This window comes from Cyrtonyx montezumae, unplaced genomic scaffold (genome assembly GCF_038088225.1).
Source record: "Cyrtonyx montezumae isolate F1298 unplaced genomic scaffold, pur_monq_1.0 scaffold_8, whole genome shotgun sequence".
NCBI lineage: Eukaryota > Metazoa > Chordata > Aves > Galliformes > Odontophoridae > Cyrtonyx > Cyrtonyx montezumae.
Genome location: NW_027072089.1, coordinates 29,442,602 through 29,461,532, shown reverse-complemented (window position 1 = coordinate 29,461,532; position 18,931 = coordinate 29,442,602). Strand labels below are relative to the sequence as shown.

The following is an 18,931-nucleotide window of genomic DNA, read 5'->3' as shown; positions in this document are numbered from 1 at the left end:
TTTGCTACCCACACACATGTTTGACGAAGTCTTATCACTGGCCAACAAGAATGGTCCTCAGTACCAAAGGGATGGAGGGCTCACAGCCCAAAAGCCACCCAGCATCTTGACTGTTATGTGTTACAAGTTTTGGTAAACTTGCAGACTCAAAGAGGTGGAGCAGAGGCTTGCAATCCACTGTTAACAGCAGAGACATCCAAATTAATAAAGCGGAATGGGCTCTGGAATGAAAACTGCCTTGGCTGAACAAGTACAACCACAGTGCTCTGCCCTACCCTGTCTTTCCGAGGCCCTGCCCTGTCTTTATGATAGTGGAATGAAGAGGAAAATGCATAAACTGGAATAAAAGACTAGGCTGCCAAAACTGAAGAAATCAAGAAGCTGAGAATGACCTAGGCCATTAGCTATATCAGTTTGAGAGCAAATACATCTCACCTGCTCCTGATGGCTGAGGCATGTAAGCAAAGGTAAATGGTACAGGACTTAGAATCAAAGGATCATTAAGGTTGGAAAAGACCTCTAAGATCACCAAATCCAACCATCAATCCATCACTGCCATGCCCACTAACTCGTGTCCCCAAGCATGACAGCTACATGTTTCTTGAACACCTCCAGGAACTGCGATTCCACCACCTTCCGGGGGAGCTTGATCCAGTACCTCAGCACTCTTTGTGGGAAGAAAATTTTCCTAATATCCAACCTGAACATCCCCTGCCAAAACTTAAGGCTATTAGCTATTGTCCTATCACTTGCTATCTGGGAGAAGACTTGTGCTCCAGAACCTGCACCAGCTTCATTGCCCTTTGCTATCATTTGCAACAATAGCAAAGAAAGCTGCTCTTTAATGTAATGGTCACATGAAAAAGGGACTCCAAAGCACGTGCTGCATTGATTCACACTCACAGACACACCTGGAACAGCTGGTTTTTGGAGAAGTCTTGTAATGCAACAGCTGGATAAAACTGGTGGATTAATTCTTCCCCTGGAACCTGGCAAACCTGCCTACAGCTGCCTTCAACTCCACATCCAGAACGTCCTCGTGAATCAAAGCTTCATCAGTCCCTAGAAATGGGATCCAGTCCTGGTATCTTCAATGACTTATCAGTTGCTTAATGCTTTGCCTAACTGCTGAAGACTACTCAGATGAAAAGAGCTGAGAAAAGACAATGTGGGCCGTTTTCCCTTTCTGAAAAGGTCAAGGATTCATCTAATGAGAGTTTAGAGACAGTATTCAGAAAGCAGGGTCAGCTTCTCCTGCCTCCTGATCTGGGACAAGATTTCATCCCTTTTCATTACTGACAGCCAGCCTTAATTGCACAATGGAAGCAGAGAGAATGCCTATTTCATACAAGACCTGTAAGTGTGCTGGACTGCGTTACACACAGAAGGATTGTCATGAAAACCCCTCTGTAGTCATTCTTTATATTCATCAAAATTCCCAGCCTTTCACCAGTTGCAAAAAGAATGTTTCTTGGGTGTATACTCTTCTCTTAAGCACAACACAACTGGCAATGTCCATCTGCGAAACACCGCCATCACAGATGGAAGACGGCTCAAAGCAGGCTGCTTTAGTACTATTAGAAACACAGGACTGAAACCAAAAGAAAAGAAAATGCTTACCACATTCTGAAAAGGAAAAAACCCTGCAAGCTTATACCCAGGACTGAAGGAGGATGAACACTGGGAAGAAAATGATGAATTTCTAACAGGAACATTTAGACTACTTCTTGTTTTTATCTTCTCTAATAACACAGTCAGAGCTCCTGCAGACATGTCAGTTCTTTGTTCATCTCAGTACAACTGGATATGCTACAAATTGACCCAACACTGCTCCGTACCAACTCTGCAATTTCACCTTGGGAACAGTGCATGATAATTCACTTGCTTCTTAAAATTTCGGTTATATGGATAGAAGAAGAAAAGAAGGAACTAAGAATAGCAATAATAGTAAAAATGAGGTTTCTTGACTTCTATAGAAGTCTTCTTATTCCCACAGATGACCATTTTCACTGCTAGAAGCTTCCCTAGAAAATCCAGCCTCCTACCCTCAAAAACATTTCCTGCAGCCAGGAGGCAAACAGCATTAACTCTCTGTTCCTCAAAGCTGGCAGGCAGAGAAACTGTAAGCATGAACAACGTCAGTGCAATCCTTTGGAGATTTTCAGGAAGTTGTAAATACATCCTCTGAGTGTGTGGTACTATGGTCAACATCTTAGCAAGCTGCCTTTTTCCAGAAACTAAGGATAGCAAGACAACCCAGCGTGCAAGCTGTACAACTTAGCCACTGGCTATCACCATGATCATTCTCCAACACCATCTGAAATCTGTGCCCAGATGCTGACTTCTAACCAGTCTGAAAAGAATCCCCCATTATCATTTCAGCAGGGACTATAACAGAAGATTGTGGGGATAGAGAACTATAAAATTAAACATTTAATATGGAAAAAAAAAAGTTATTTACTAGGAAAAAATATGCATTTCTGATTTGATTAGATAAAGTGTCAATAAATACATTACATACTAGTCATGTACTATAGAGAAGTGTACATGATTAAATCAAAAATAAGAGGTGGCATGACACAGGTGAGGACACTATTACCACTGCAGCGCAGGTTCTGCTACCAGGATACACTCCAACCACCACCAGCTTAAAAACACAATGGTGGCTGTCGACATAGCACGAACCAGCTTTGCCAGCTGCAGACACACATGACTCCAGTCTTACACCACTAGACACAGGTTTTCAAAATTCATTTTCAGATGAGAAGTTGTGACAGGAATTTTTTTTTTAATTCTAAACAGTTTCCAGACCAAGGCAGGGCAAACCATTTCTCAGGTTTAACTGAACTCTTGCTCCTGTAACACAAACACACTTTGGATAATGTGATGGTGACTGTTCCCTGACAATGAGCAGACACGAGCACTCTCTAAGAGCAGGCCCCTTGGCTCTTATTATATATTACATGTTATGCACAGGTCCCACTTCTCTCCTTTCCAGGGATTAGCCATATGCTCCGACCAGCTCTGCTCCCACCACATTTACACCTTCACAGACCTCTCCTCCCTGTGCAGAGACGTGCACCTCATTCTCTTCCCTGCCTGCTTCACAGCACCCCCATCTCACATCTCATACACCCCTGCACCAAAGAGAACTCCAAACCTGTAGGTACCGCAGCAGCAGGCAATGAACAGCAAGCAGAGAAAGAGAGGCATTCAGGTCAGGACCTCCGCAAGGCCCCTCACGGCCCTGATCCTCATTGTGGGTCTGATGCCAACACAGTCTGCCCAGCAGTAGGGTGGTTGGGACACATGAACACCTGAAGGGCACACCTGCACAGACTCCAGCAGCAGAACTCACAGCTGCACGAGGAAATCATCCTTCTCCTTGCTTTCTCTTTCTCTTTTGGGAAGAGAGAGAAAAATCAGGAATCGTTGTGAGAAATATGGGCTGTGAGGTAACCCAAAGATGAGAAACGCAACATAATCGGTTCTGGCAAGGGCAGGCCTATCTGAGGGAGCTCCTTGTTGCTGCTGCTCATATTCAATCAATGTGGCCAAGAAAGAAAAGTGAAGCTTTGGTGGCTCAGTCACAGAACTTATCTTTACTCAGAGTTATCCTATAAATCACAAGTTAGGTGCCCACTCCCCCAACCACACCCATGTGGTGTGAGGAAGCAGATATCTAGCTCTCCAATGGATGAAATCTATGCAGATGTCTACACGTACGTATGAAGTAAGTACACAAGAAAACTAGCACTGCCTATGCACACCTTCCAAGGCCTCCTTTCCTTGTTGCACGATATTGCAGTAGGATGCATTTTGAAGGACCGGATATAATTGACCCAAGCATTTCTCTTCTTTTCGAGGACTGTCAGATCAATAGCCACATGCTCCAGGCAGGTCAAAGCAAAGAGACAGTGCATGACAGGTGCAGCCCTCACAGCAGCTGGGGGAGCAGTGCTGGAACTGCTGACCTGCTCTGCCACACCATCTAACCTTCCAAGGTCACTCTGTGGCACCTGACAACCCAAACACACCCAGCTCCACCAACATGCCAGGATGGCAGCAGAGCCGTGTTTGTAAACCTCTGTGGGAGACCGAGCCCTAGCATATGCCCTCAGGGAAGGGGCTGACTGAGTTAACTGCCTCTTTAAACTTGGTCAAGCCATTGAAACACCTCTGACAAAGTTTTCCTGCATGTAAAATCAGGGAGCTCTTTTAGAAACCGCTTTCACAGCTCAGGACTGAAGATTATTCAAACGTGTTATGGGTTTGACGTTACCCTTGAGGGAAGAGGTAGCTGAAGCTGGCAAAGAGATTTCAAGACTTCAGCCTCCAAATTGCATCCTGACCAGAACTCAAACTGGATGCCAAAGGCAAACATCACCAAAAAGTTCCTTCAAGCAAAGAAAAACCTGAATTGCGCTCTCCCTCACAAACCATGACCAAGCAGCGGCCTCACTCCAGCTCCCAGCACCAGGACTCTGAGTGAGCACAGCAAGAGCAGGCATCTCCCTCTCTGGAAGCTTTACTGGGGCAAATTGGCTGGAAGTCAGTGCTGGGAATCGCACAGTGCTGCTGGGTGTCAGAAGGCTTTCATTCAGGGAACTGCCAGACCTGGCACAGTCTATAGGCAGCAGTGTCACAACAAAGCCTGTGTGGAATCTCCCTGTATGTAGAAAACAGCTTCAATACACCAAAATCATTACGCGGGTGTAGATTCCCAACCTGGAGTTACTATACACCTCGGGCTTTCCTCCTCCACAGCTGTAATGTCAGTGCACCCAATGACAGGAGTGCAGCACAACCCCACCTAGCTACACGGGAGCCATAGCTTTACTTGTGCCCTGTGGCAATCCGCACACAATCTCCTCCGTAGCCACTGAGGCACGGCGAGGAGCAGCAGAAGGGATGTTCCACCCACTCTTCGGTGCAACAAACTTTATTTAGTACTACAACAGTTGCACAGGGGACACTCCTGAGCAGGCAGCAGCACAGCCCGCAGGCCGCAGGGCAACGCCGGGTGGGCACACGGCCGGGAAAGGCGCTGCTTGGGCACGGCAGGCTGGGCAGGCAGCACCCTGAGCTGTAGGCTGCACTCAGGGTGAACCCTTTCTACCCACAGACCTGAAGGGCAGCGAGGGCCGAGCAAAACGCGTCCCCGTCTTTGTACCCCACGTCACGCGCAGCCCCCGTGCCCGGTGAGCCCCAGGAACCGCTCAGCCGCCAGCTGCCTCATGGAATGAACGCTGACATCCATTTTGGGAGCGCGACAGCGCAGTCCTGCTGGCAAAGTTCAGGACCCTGTCCCGAGTTCAGGCGAAGAGCGCGGGGAACGAAGCAGGCAAACGGATGGGCGAAGTGCGGGAGCGCGAGCGTTACTGCACGGGGAATTCCGAGGCCGCCGTGCGCTGCGGGCACACCGGGAAGGGGAGGGGGCTGCAGGCCGAGGAGAGCGAGACCGCTTCAGCCCGCAGCGGCTGCCCGCGCAGCTCCGAGCAGGCCCGGCCCGCAGCCCCGCCGTGCCGAGCACGACCCCGAAAACAGGGCCGAGCCTGACCCGGGGCTGCGGCGGAGCGTCCGCCTGTGTGCCCGCTGCCCGGCCCCGGAGCCCGGGGGAGGAGGAGGAGGAGGAGGCGGCGAGGGCCGCGGGGCGGATGGCGGAGTCGACGCGTCCTCCGCCGTCTCCCTCCTCCATCCCCGCCGCGGCGCAGCGGTGCCCCGGGAGGACGGCGCCCGGGGGTCGGCGGAGTCCATGTCCGGGGCCGCGCCGCGCCGGCGGGAGGGGACGGAGCCGGGAGGAGGAGAAGCGGGACGAGAACCCGGACATGATGGCTGCGGCGGCCCCCTCCCCTCCGGCCGGGACTCGGCTCCCCCGTCCCGCGCTCGCCCTCGTCCCGCGGCGGAAGGGCGCGGGGCGGCCCGGCGGGCCCCGTTACCTGCTTCCCGGGGACGCTCGGGAGCCGCCTCCAACATCGGCAAACACTAAAGAGAACTGACCCCGCCGCCGCGGCGGCCGCCGCCGGCCCCAACCACTCCGCACCACCCCCTCCCCAGGAGCTCCCTCCGCGGCTCCGTCGTCCGTCCGCCCTCCGCCCCGCGCCCGCCGCCGGTCCCTCTGCCGCCCCTCCGTCGCCCCCTCCGTTCCCCGGCGCCCGGGGAGCGCTCCCGGCGTGGCTCCACGGCCTCGCTCTCCCCCCGCTCCGCAGCGCGAATGGCCCCGTCCGCATCCCTTCCCGGCCCGGCGAGGCCACGCAGCGCCTCTAGCGGCAGCCGTGCCGCGGGGCCGGGGCTGCCCTCCCGCCGCCCCTTTCGTGCCGCGCTGCCGGGGCCGGTACGTCGGGCTCTCCGCGGCAGCCGTGCCCGGGCGGGGGCGAGGCGGAGCGGCCCGGGCGCTGTCGGCAGCGCGCAGGCGGTGAGAGAGTGGGGGGGAACGCGGGGTACGCAAGTTCTCAGCGGGCGGGCGGACGAGCGGCGGTAGCGCTGCGGAGCTCGCCCTGCTGCCCCCGCCGCCCTTTAACTTCACGGCTCTTTCAGATTGGCGCCCTGCCAAGAATCGCCTTTTACTCCGGCGGCGGCCGCCCGCCCCGAGCCGAGCCGAGCCGAGCCGAGCCGCTCGCTTTTACCTCCTCCGCTAGCAGCCCCGCAGCGCTTCGCTGCTCCTTCCCTCCCGCTTTCCCCCAGCAGCGGCCCGCCCCCTACCGGCAGCCCGGCGCAGGCCGCCGCCGCCGCCGCTCCAGGAGCCGCCGCCTGCGGCTGCCCCGCTTTATGGCACGCGGGGCGGACCTCCGTGCGCGGCGCGGGGAGCGAACGGCGCGCAGGGCCATGGGGCGAGGGGAGCAAACGACGCACCGCCTCGGAGAACCGGTTTTGTGGTTCGCTTTTACTCATCTCGCTCTGCCTCTGCGCGGAACAGCCCCGCTGAAAGCGCGACCCCTCTCCTCTCCCAGGCGACGAGAGAAGGCGCAACGTCATTAATACGACTGATGTCAGCATCTCATTCCGTGGTGTCCGAGCAAACCGCGCTCCTCGCTGCAACAGACGTGGTGAAGAGGAGGGCAACTGCAACAACCGTTGGGCGTGGCCACGGGAGCAGAGGCAGTGGCGAAAGCTCGGCTTGGCTTCCCACCTAGGAGCTGCCCAGGAAGGCGGCAAAGCCCTTCAGGCTGTCGGCACCCAGCGCTGCTCGTGGAGGGCTCCGCTTCCACACAGCACAGTCCTACGGTCCGTTAACAAAGCACTGCCCCCAGCGCAGCTCCGGGCTCTGCTTGTCACTTACACAACATAGGGCTGGCCAGGAAAAACAACATGGACTGTCAGATTTAGTGCAGAACTGAGATTGCCGAACTGCTCAGCAACGAAAAAATTGGTTACAAAAAATTGTAACCAAACAGAACAATGAAAATATTGGGGCCGGGATGAAATTAATTATTGTGTGGCCATCTTGGAGCAGCAGGTGCTGTGTGCCCGCTGAGAGCAAAGAATGCCCCACGATGGACGGAGCCCAACCACTGCCCCAGGGGCTGGGGGTATAACCGCACCCTAACAGCGCACCCCAGCCGTATTTTGTCCAAATTTGACGGTAACTCATACAGCAAATGGATGGTGTTACAAGTACCTAGGTGCCAGCAAGGCTTTATCCACACTGACAGCGCACTGCTATGACACAGTTTGTTTAAATACCCTTCGGGGAACACAGCATCTGCTTAGACAGCTTTATACACAGCCTCGATTGAGCTGTGATAGCTCGTCACCCTGCCCTTCTTATTCTTCTGTTGTTTAGTTTTGTGAGATGCCTTACCTTGACTTTCATGTACGAATCGAGCTTAAGAACACAGCAGGATATTACTTCTTACATACTGCTCTGCTATAGTGTACTGGTGGGAAATAAAAGTTTCTACTTTCATAAGGCTACTACAAAAGCTTTTGCACAAAAGTAATTTAGAAGCTGAATCATGACAGATCCCATACAAGTTTTTGTTCAGTTGTTTTTACTTGTAGCATTTAGTTTTAACTCGCTGTTAGCTTGAAGAACCCTATTGCACTGTAAGTACTGAATCCAAGCTTTCAGCAAGCAGTAGATGTATTTCCAACAAGCTCCTAAAATCTCTGCTCTGTGCTATTAATATTCAGCATTTGTTTGATCATACAAGATGTAAAAAAATTCAAGATGTAAAAAAAAAGTTTAAAAATGTATGTTGAATTTAATTTGTTTAAGCAAACTCTGAAGAGCATTGTATCCTAATGCACATTCTGTGCATCTGCTCTAGTCCACGTGTCCGCAGTGCGAGTGCTGTGACACCCAACAGCTGAGAGCCCCCATAGCTAAATCTGAATGGGTGTGATTAATTCACTATGCCATTTGAAAACGGGAGGAAATGAAAACCACAGTAACACCAAATGGCTGAAGCTGGTTGGAAAAGACCTCTGGATGTCATCTGCTCGACAGCCTCTCAAGTCCTGCCCAGTAGGACTTAAGTCAAAGCTGGACAGGTGGCTTTGAATCCTGCAGGTTGCTCAGGGCCCCACCCACTTAGGTTCTGAAAACACCCATGGATGGCGATTTACAGGCACTGCACAGTGCTTCTTCAGTTAACAGAGACCATTTGTTCTCCACATTCCAGTAAAGACTTTAGCAGCAAGCTTTTCACAACTCACATATTTTCTTCCATGATTCACACTTAAGATGTGAGCTCCCTACAGCAAATGAATCACAATCATTAGCAGAATGAAAATGAATTAGGACTCGTGCTTGTCAGCGTATTTCCAACATTCCTGCTAGTACCAAGAATGAGCTCCTCCATTCCTGTAAAAATATTATTATTTAAGAACACACCACAAGGTGAGCCCAACCAAAATTATGTGCTGGGTTTGCAACTTCCAGCTTGCATCTATTTTTCTGGACACGACGGTATAATAGGCAGTTCTTCATTAGCTGCCCAGTGACTCAAATCCAGATTGCTCTGCAGGTAGAATTGCCTTTCCCAGAAATTATTTCTTCCTGTTGTACTCATACATAGATGTCTTGCCTAAATAAATGCTTTAATAATGCTAGTGAGAATTAAAAATTATACTGGCAAATTATTTTATGGTACGTAGTAGTAATTGTACTCACACATTAAGAAAACTACAGTGTTATATTCTAGTTTGTGTATCCAAAACTGCAACAGAGCCAGGCCTAAACCTCTACTCAGAATTTACACGTTTAATTTGTTTGGGGTTTTAAAGACACGACTGGCTTTGTGTCAGCTATTTGCATCATCACACATCTTCCTAATTTAATTCCTACACAAGGAACTGTAAGAACTTCACGTACAGTCATCCCACCCTTGTAACTGGAGAGGATGTTATGCGTATTTATGCACATCTAGCTATTATGCAGGGTAACTGCACGAACTCGTGCGTTCAGTTACTGCACACAAGTTTCCCATCTGTACTGAGTGCAGAAAACGCCTCCTATTTCTCATGTTTTCTCACCTTGACAAAAAACTAGCTTTCCATTATCCCTCTGAAATGCAGGCCATAATGTATTAGAGGGGAAAAAAACAGAAAGCTAATTCAGGTTAATCAGTGCCTCCAACCTCCTGAGCACAGAGGCACTGAAGACAGATCTAACTACATGATGAATTACAGAGAGTAACAACACATGGAGTACCAACCTGCAGATCACTGTGTATCAGCTTTCCGTCACAACAAACACAGCCAGAAGCTCAGGAATGGCCTGCTCCTTGATTCTGAGGGATTGTTACTTATTATGTCGCCTTTGCTCACGAGAAAAGTATGAGAAAGCCAAAGCGTAGTCACAGGCCAGAGCAGCAGTAGACTCTGTAAGATTAAATTGCTGTTTACAAGCTGTTTGGTTTTTTATTTCCCTTTACTGATGGCACTCTGACTACGTAAAGATGTTTTCAAACAAGTCCAGACGCGGTGCTGTTTTCACTGGCAGTGTTGCAAGAAAGCATCACACCCATGTCGAAGTGCTTTGGCTTCTCATGGTTGCCTCACTGCACATAGGTCACAGCAGCACACTTCAGACACATACAAAGCTACTCTGCCAGCAGCAGCGCTCTGCATCAGTGTCCGTGCTAAGAACGCTGCCTGTGCTGCTGAGACGGTGCACCCAACCATTTCCAAGTCAAAGACTTATAGACCAGGTCACCAAAAAAAGGAAGAACTGGATGGAAAGATTCTTAAAGGTCCAGCCCAGTACTGCACATGAAAATTCAATTATTTCACTTACTGCCAAATATGTTCTTGTCCTGTAATTAATTTACCTGAAGTAGATTTAAGATATCACAACTAGACTGAACATAAGCAGATCAGTAGGAATGTGCTTTCCATACTGCACAGTGAGCTTGTTTTTCAATCCTGCTATGCAAGGTAAACTAAAAAAAATGTTGTGCACTACATTAGCAATCTTAACCACCTTGCTGTGGCAGGGATTATAAAGCAGATGAAGCCCAGCCTTCCTGCAACACTCCTTTTATCGCAGGACACTGAATACACCCTGCAACTAGTTAAAAGGATCTGTATTTTCCAGTGACATTAAACCATTCTCTGGGAAAAAAAAAAAAGGCAGTTGGGCAAGGTTATAAAATTATACGGCAATTCAAAGCTATGTCAAATGAGTAACACTCTGAACAACTACTTTCTTGGAACAAGGGCTTTCTTAGTCATATATGAAGTTATGCAATAATAAAATAAAAAATCCTCTGTACACAACATTATATGGATACTTCATATAGGAAAAGGCTTCTTTGCACCCCAGAAAAAAAGCATTAAAAGTTACTGCTATTGTAAACAGAAATCAGTAACACAAGTTTTATCACAATCAGTAGGACACTAAAGCAAAGTTATTGGCTACATACACTCATCTTACAGTGATCTCTTGAATGGAAGGCACTGAAAGCAAGGACAGCTGGCAGCACTGCAGCTCAAATGTTTTAATGCAGCTACTGATCCTGTGATTTATACCTTTAACTTTTCATTACTGAACAGTATTACGTCATTTAAAATACAGAATATTTTGCCACATAATACAGCAACTGGTGTGGGAACTTTTCCAGACAGAAAATTAATATCATAACAATGTCATTTTGAACATAAGAATTATTTGTTAGATGACGTCTGTTTGACTTTAGAGCATTTCTTAGCATGCCTTCCTAATCTTGTCAAAATTAAGTTAATTAAATAATTGTCAGAATTAATTTACTGCCCTTAGTAAAGGCCTTCTGTGTCTGCTAAGAACACTGAAAAACTACACTTCCATTTAAACTTATGCTGCCCTGTCACTGAATCATTAGTTTGCAACCATGTGCTGTCAGGGTAATGGCAACATGGTGGCTGAGGGGGTGGCAGGATCTATGAAGAAAGAACACGAATTTGTTCACTGGATGGTTCTGCTAAAATGCTGCTTTACACCACTCAGTTGAGCCAAACCATTCTCATCCATTATATATATATATGTGTGTGTGGGTTTTTTTTGGTTTTTTTTTTTTTTAACCAAAAGTGCTTATTTTGTGATATTTGACAATTTATGCAACAGTAAAACCCCCACTCAATTTGTGGAGTTGTGTGTATTTAACAAAATACTACCAATCTACATGAATGGCAATTAAAAATGCTTAAAAAAGGAGTACTCATATCCTCTGGAAGTTTAAGCAAACACAGTGCCTACACACCTTTAGAGTTTAGCAAAACATCCCCACCTCTGACAATGATTTTATCCTTCAAAGCTACACAAAGACAAAATCTATAATGCACCACATCTGTACAGACAGATGAACACCATCCCAAAATTCTCAGTTTTTTTCCACCACATACACAGCTCTCTTTGACACCAGGCATATTATTGTTTTTATATATACACACGTTTGTTGAAAGAAAAAAAACAATAAAAGAAGATATCCTCAACAGTGAAATGCAGAGCGGGAGAGAGGCGGCCCTTAAGTTTCAGCTTCGAGACCTACGCTGGCAAATTCTCACTTTGTCTTCAAATTCTTTGTAATTCTTTTCATCTTTACTTTTAATAAATCAAAGAAGGGAAATGTAGAAGCTAGTAGAAACCTTCACTTTTAAAGAAAATGAATAGCTGAAAATAAACATGGTAACATACAGCATACGTTATCAAGATGGATATGCACTGATCTCAATCCAGATTAATACGTGATCAAAGCAAGATTAATTAAGCATTTTTAACAACTGCCTAGACATAAAACTACTGTGGAGATCAAAAACAAGAAGCCAAGTTCTGGCATAAACCACGCAGTAAAATTCCATTCCAGAACCCAAACCTAGCAATGTTTTGTAAATAAGAAAGAAAAATATTAGGTGAATGCATGATATTGTGACCAAGTCCTAACAGCAAAACTGAAAATCAGGCAGGTTTTATAGCGACTTCCTTGTGCATTTCAAGGAACCTATCTCACCACAAAACAGTACAGCTTATGCAAGATCACCAGAAATGTTCCCATTGCATCTTTGATTTACTACTCCACATAGAATCCTGAGACTGAAACCCTGAGAGGTTCAGCAGTGCTGCAGGCCAGGCTGGCTGGTACCAAACAACTCCTGTACTTACTCAGGAACATCCAACACTGGCTAAAGAGTTGACATGGATTTGTTTCAGAATTCTCAGGAAGATGAAATTGATCAGGACGACCTAAAACTTTCTACCACTTCTGCTGTAAGAAAACTGGCCTTCTGGATATAACAGCAATTCACTTCACATACAAGTAGCAAATCTTTAAAACATTGTGAATTGTCACAGATTGCTGCAAGGAAACGAGTTTAAGAAAAACTACCAAGTAGCACAGATGTAGGTAATATAAACATAGATGACATCTAGGAGAGCATAGAGACTTATATTAGAAGAAGCATTTGCATGGTTTTTATGAAAAAGGTTCAAAGCTTTTCTATATAACATGCCACTTCACACCTGGGAAATAAGATGAGTGATGTCTAGATGCCATTTAGTCTATTCCTGCAGACTAAATAAAGGAAGGAAGATAAAGAGCTTGCAGGATTACAAAAGCACACAGCAAAGTATCACATTAGATCCACTTTTCATCTGCAAAGTTCAGAATCTCATCTGGCAAAGTGCCATGTCTATTTGGCTGAGTTTATTAGGAGTTCTGGAGCAATTATTGTAAAGGTATAAAGAAAAACACTACTTCAGTTTGTAGAGAAGGCGAAACACCATTTGAGTTGCAGAGTTTGACTGGATCAGTACTGTTAGTTTGTTCAGCACATCCTGGCAAACCGACACAGGTTTTCCAGTATCTTTTTTTTTTTTTTTAACTTGATCAAAAATTAAAACAGCGGCCTTTCCATCAGCTGCCTTGTATTTGCCCTTTTTGCCTTTCTTGAAGAGATTCATAACCTAACATTTACAGCTCGGTGCAATTACTGACGTCCTCTTCAAAAAACCTTCCTACACTACCATCAGCCACCACCAAGGATTTCAGAAATCTATCAAAACGGATCTTCACCCCATCATTAATCCCTCCAAGCCCTCTCTGTAAGCATAGCTCATCTCCATGTGGCATCCCTTGTCAGTCAACACAATTCACAGGAGAATTTGGAAAATCATCCCCAGCACAGGATTGCCTGGACTACTACGGAGACCAAAGTCATCCATTACCTCAGCATGATGCTTAAAATGGAAACTGCTGCCTGGTGCATGTGGTAACACACAGATACATAATAGACTGAAAAGAGCCCAAAACCGAGGTAGATATACAGCACATCAGTGCACGGCGATGCCTCAAATTTATTTTTTCCCTGAAAATTCAAATACTGTTGCAAACCAAGACTTCAGGCTAGATATACTATAAATCACATGGATAATCAGCATTTTTACAGGTATTTGTAGATCATTTACCTAGTGATACATACTTCCTATACTACTACTTAAGTACTAATCAGTGTTTCCCAGCTGTCAATGTGAATATCTACATCCAATAAACAAGTGACTTTATCTCAAACATATGAAGCACAGCTACCAATATTTTTCTGTAGACATATGAACAGTTTAGAGAGTAAGAGAGAGCATGCTGCTCCTCTGCAATAAATTCACTGTCAGTCAAAACGACAGCAGCCATTCCTTACTGACCCAGTATAAATAGATATCAAAACCATCACATTTCATCTGCTTTTCCAACAAGACCTTCAGAGGAAGGGGTGAGATGACAAACTGTGTGGATTTCTCTTGAAAACCTCCAACCTCAGAGAGTCCAGTCCAGGAAAAAAAAATCAACAAGCCACTAACCACAAAATAACGCATACCATTCTGGGTTCCTCAGTTCAAGAAAGTCAAGGAACTTCCACAAAGTCCAGTGGAGAGCTACAAAGACGATCAGGAGTCAGTAGCACCTCCTTTATGAGAACCAGATGAGACCTAGGACTGCTCAGCCTGGAGAACAGAAGACTGTGGGGGCTCAGAATTCTCAGACAAAGCAGGAGTTTAAAGGTGTTACTGTAGAGATTTTAAATATCAGAGAGCACAACAACACAAGGGAAGTTAGTGTTACGAAACTGATTAAAAGGCATCAAACTTCCTTTTTAAAGTAGCATAAACCTGGAAGAAAAAATATGGCAAGCAAATAAAATATCCTTCATTACTGACATGAGTAAAAATAAATAGCAGTAGCTATGTATTTTCAAATTTGCATTTCTGAATTATGTTTTAATACAGTAAAAGATTGGCTTTTTTACTCCTCAACATTATTTTAAGGAATTTGTGCTTGACAGCCTGGAAAGTTTGTAGAAGTCCTGGAAACAATAGGCCAACAAGTACTTGCATTACAAATGAAATCCCAAATCAACCTCCTCGGCCTCCTGCGTAGCCTGCAGCTGAAAATGGAATATTACCGCAGCCATTTAGTTTTCTTTATTCAGTTCAACACCCAGCTATTGCTATTCAGCTGTTTTTCTTAGAATGATCAGGATTTGTGAGGCTTCAATCTAAGCGTACAGCACAACATACTGCTGAACTCTTTATCAAGGAGGCAAAAACTACACTGGCTTTCCCCAAAGGTAGGAATTATGCAACTCCACTATCACAACACAACAAGACATGATTTGAAAAACATGAGTGTAACAGGTGTTTTTTTTTTAAACTCCATTAATTTTAAATAAATGTCTACATTAACAACGAGGAAAAAAAAGCAAAAACCCCATCAAAAAGTCTTATTATTGATTATATATTTTTTCACGGCAAGTGTTTGTCTGATCCACTCTTTAAACTGACACGGACATTTTATGGTTTCCTTAGACCTTACCTTTAAAACCTTGGACACTGTTAACTATGTCTGGCCATGATCTCAAATAATGTGAGAACTAAAAATCAAACAAAACAGAAGACTATTCCTAACATATGATATATGCATTAAAAAGTGAATATTTAAAAAAAATAGTTTAGTTTTTTTTTCAGATATCACAAAAGTGTCTTTTTCCAAAACAGAAGACACTGCATCATAAACTGTTCAAAACTGAAAGCAAGTGTAAGTTCCATTGAACAATCCCAACATATGCTCATCAAATAACAGAAACTCTCTTTCCCATAACTGTAAACAAGCATCTGAAACTTCCCGTTGATATATAAAGCATCTGTCAAACAACAGAGAACCACAGTAAGGAACTATTTAAAAACCTACAAGAAATGAAAAATAATCTCACAGCTCTACCTGAAAATTTCTTACTTTTATCTTAAGTTTTGGTTTCATTTCCTAAATATATCATTTTCTTCATCCTTGCAGCAGATGTTGTCTGGAAGAAAAACACAACACCTCAGTATTACAGAAATCCCTTCCTGGATGTCCATCACAGCTTTTAGGAAGCACTGACAGCTTTGTCTCAAGAGCAGCTGAATGTAATGAACAATACTTCTGCACTCCACCATGAAAAGGTCCACACGTACTTATATTCAAGGGTAGTAATCTATTTTAAAACAAGAATTTATTGTGTTATAGTATAAAGACACTAAACACAAGAACAGTGTTTAACAACATTAATATTGACACAAAATAAAAGCAAGATCATTTCAAGCCAATTCTGGAACCATTTAATGTGAGTGAAAGAGCATTACATACCCAGGGTCACCCTATGGAAAGGATGGCACCACCTTCAACTAACTTAAGCTCCCTTTCAGGGCATTGTAGTATTGTGTAGTTGCATTATTTTGAGGGCTCGAGTGGTACATAGGCCTTGTCCTTGCCCTCTGTATATAGGAGAACTTAGCAATAGATCTACAAGAGAACCAGTGAATGCATTTCTACTGTAAACTAAAAGACTTGAGGTAAATTCTCTTCTAATCTACCTTGGATTTCTTTTTCTCTTATTACAGAGGATTTCATTGAAGAGCAGCATGAATTTAGTTAACTTCATTGTAGTCCATGTGACAGCATAGATCAAAAAATATATAATGCTTTGCATTACAACACGTATCTTCAACAGAACACATACAGTATGTCATAAAGCTTCTTTGAAATCATGTACTGTAGAACGGCAATCCAACATATGAAAAGATTTCAGTATCTGAGAAGATGCACTTTAACCATTTCTTCAGACACATTACCTTGTATCAAAATAAGGTCTCTTCACTGTGGACTATCTGAAAGGATCTGTTATGTGAACCAGTTGTATGAAAATACATGAATTTCTACAAGATGTGACAATCATTTCTATCACTAATAGAGAGCAGTTAACAAGAATATACAGATTAAATATTCAGATCACTGCTCATTCATACAAAGCATTTCCAAAAGTAACAGGTTTGATTAACTTAAAGCAATAAATTTTATCTAAACAAAAAGTTAGGAGCACAACTACTTCATTTGCTTAAAATGATTTTTTTTTGTCTCTTAAAAGAATCTGAATTCTAGATTTTAAAGGCTCTTTGTGAAAGTATATATATACACATCAAATTTATATCCAAAGCTAGATTTTTACCATTTAGTTTTAAAGGCCAAGAGATATTTTCAATACAGTAGAAAAAATAGCAGTTCCTGAAGTATATTGTAGCCTCACTTTCCCGACAGTATCAACTGAATTGCTGTACAAAATACTTCTCCAAAGCAAATTCATTTGAACTCTATCCACCCTGAGTTATGCTTCTATTATTTTTAAAAATGTTTTAAACATTAGATAACAGAGAAGTATGTACAAGGCTATAAAATTTGTCAGTTACTATACAGCAGTTAAAAAATTCAGTACTATCAGCCAATTCTGTTTGTTTTTGTAGTTATTCATTTTGGGTTGTGTCACTGTTGGTTTCAGTTTCTTTTTTTTAAATCAAGTAGTCACTTCATCTAAACATTCACATGTTGACCACCCGATTCTTTATTTTTGAGTGCAACAATAAGGCAACAGTAAAAAAAAAGTCATAGAAATTTTGCATACGTGTAAAGGTATTAAGTTTATAAAAGTGCCTCCTAAAAAGATAGCCTAATTGCAGTATCAAAATATTACAGAGTGGTGAGAACAACTATTATTTCAATAAAACGTTGCTCCATAGAAAATACATCAATATGGTTTTAGGCTTTTTCACCTTTTTTGTTTTTTTTTGGAGGGGGAGAGGGGGTGAAGTAAAAGCCTGGAGGAAAACCAAACCAAAACAAAACAGTATGGTTGTGAGGGACAAGCAATTTAAGAAAATATACTTTAGTCTAAACTTAAATAAGAAGGTCCACACTTTTTTGTCAAAACATTAAGCCTCTGTCAAAAATGTATTTTTTTTCTTTTTATAGTACAGGATTAAAAGACAAGATGATGCTTACAAGGTAAAGAAATAATTTACATGAAAATATCTTCTGACAAAGCTTTTCAATCAAAATATTGTTTTGAAACATTCAAACATGACATACAACAACAAAAGAAACAGCGAATGCAAACAAATGTTATATGGATTTCTTTCGAACACATAAATAAATGAAATATTGGTGTAGGCAGTAGGGCTCATGCTGATGGCTAGCAGGAAATAACAGTGTGCAATCTATTTGGAAAAAGCTCTAAAGTACAAATTACAAGCCCCATTATGGACTGCAGCAAGTTCAGTTATATCACTGCCATCCTCTCTTATCTCCAAAATAAATTCTTGATTAGATCATTCATACCCTAAATTACTCATACCTTTGCTTCAGAGATATGAATAACTATATACAAAAAGTAGTTTTATTTCACCATAGGGATAACATTGTACCTCCCTGCCAATGTCATTTGAAAAACCTTCCATGTCAAAACAATTTGACAGCAGACAAACAATTTAATAAATATGCAATGATCTTATTACAGTCCTTCAGCTAAGCATGTCAACTCATGCTGCTAGTTTTGTGATCACAGTGCATAGAATCCAAATATAAAGGAATGGGGTGGCTTTGAAGGTAAAGGTAGATCCCTTGCTTACAATTCAAATATCCGAAACCTTCTTAAGTTCTATTATGCATCAATATTTAATGGCAGGAGCAAAACCTTTCCCTGGTACAATGTCCATTGCCGGCAATGGATGCACCAAAACCGCCAAGGAGTTCAGTGTTATTGCACAATATATGAAGACCTGGAATTCTTCCAAAAGCTTAAAATAAAAACAATGGAATTATTCTGACATTTCTGGACACCTGCATTAATACTGTATGACTAATAAAAGCATGTCAGTTGCATGGACTGAACCAGCGATCAACATGCGCCCAGAATGCACACTAGTAAAAATGCAGTCAAAGGAAGTAGTCTTCTTTGCCTATAGGTCACTTCCAGTCAAAGGTTAAAGTTCAAAGACTGAATGATCAAAGTGCTCATTTTCTCAGTAGGACTATCTTCTGCTACGAGGATCACAAAATGGTGGCATCAACATGTGTCATCTTTAAAATAAAATAAAAAGAGAGTATTTATAGAAAATATATGAGCACTCTCAGGCCAAATTAGCAAGGTGCTGTAT

The 18,931-nt window shown here is 43.8% G+C and overlaps 3 protein-coding genes across 4 annotated transcripts in view; 1 reads left to right on the top strand and 2 right to left on the bottom strand.

Moving 5' to 3' along the window:
- STAU2 (staufen double-stranded RNA binding protein 2) overlaps positions 1 to 6,022 on the bottom strand; it is a 156,110-nt gene extending 150,088 nt beyond the window's left edge. For both annotated transcript variants that reach the window (XM_065752897.1, XM_065752898.1), the window contains exon 1: positions 5,940 to 6,022. The gene's annotated coding sequence lies outside the window, so the exon portion shown is untranslated. The remainder of the gene's footprint in view (positions 1 to 5,939) is intronic.
- LOC136058496 (protein FAM246C-like) lies at positions 1,320 to 5,999 on the top strand. The gene is made up of 2 exons (XM_065751973.1): positions 1,320 to 1,356; positions 5,269 to 5,999. The coding sequence occupies exons 1-2, from the start codon at positions 1,320 to 1,322 to the stop codon at positions 5,997 to 5,999; spliced, it is 768 nt and encodes a 255-aa protein (XP_065608045.1).
- A 9,261-nt stretch (positions 6,023 to 15,283) lies between the features above and the next one.
- Positions 15,284 to 18,931, bottom strand: part of UBE2W (ubiquitin conjugating enzyme E2 W) — a 35,651-nt gene continuing 32,003 nt past the window's right edge. The window contains exon 6 of the mRNA XM_065751670.1: positions 15,284 to 18,854. Coding sequence (XP_065607742.1) covers positions 18,841 to 18,854 — 14 coding nt within the window. The 3' untranslated portion in view covers positions 15,284 to 18,840. The remainder of the gene's footprint in view (positions 18,855 to 18,931) is intronic.

Bases quoted from the DNA above. Each gene is read 5' to 3' on its own strand.
- LOC136058496 (XM_065751973.1), top strand. From the start codon at position 1,320: ATGGAAGCAGAGAGAATGCCTATTTCATACAAGACCT. The intron at 1,357-5,268 runs GTAAGTGTGCTG...CCATTTTGGGAG, and splicing joins GCCTATTTCATACAAGACCT to CGCGACAGCGCAGTCCTGCT.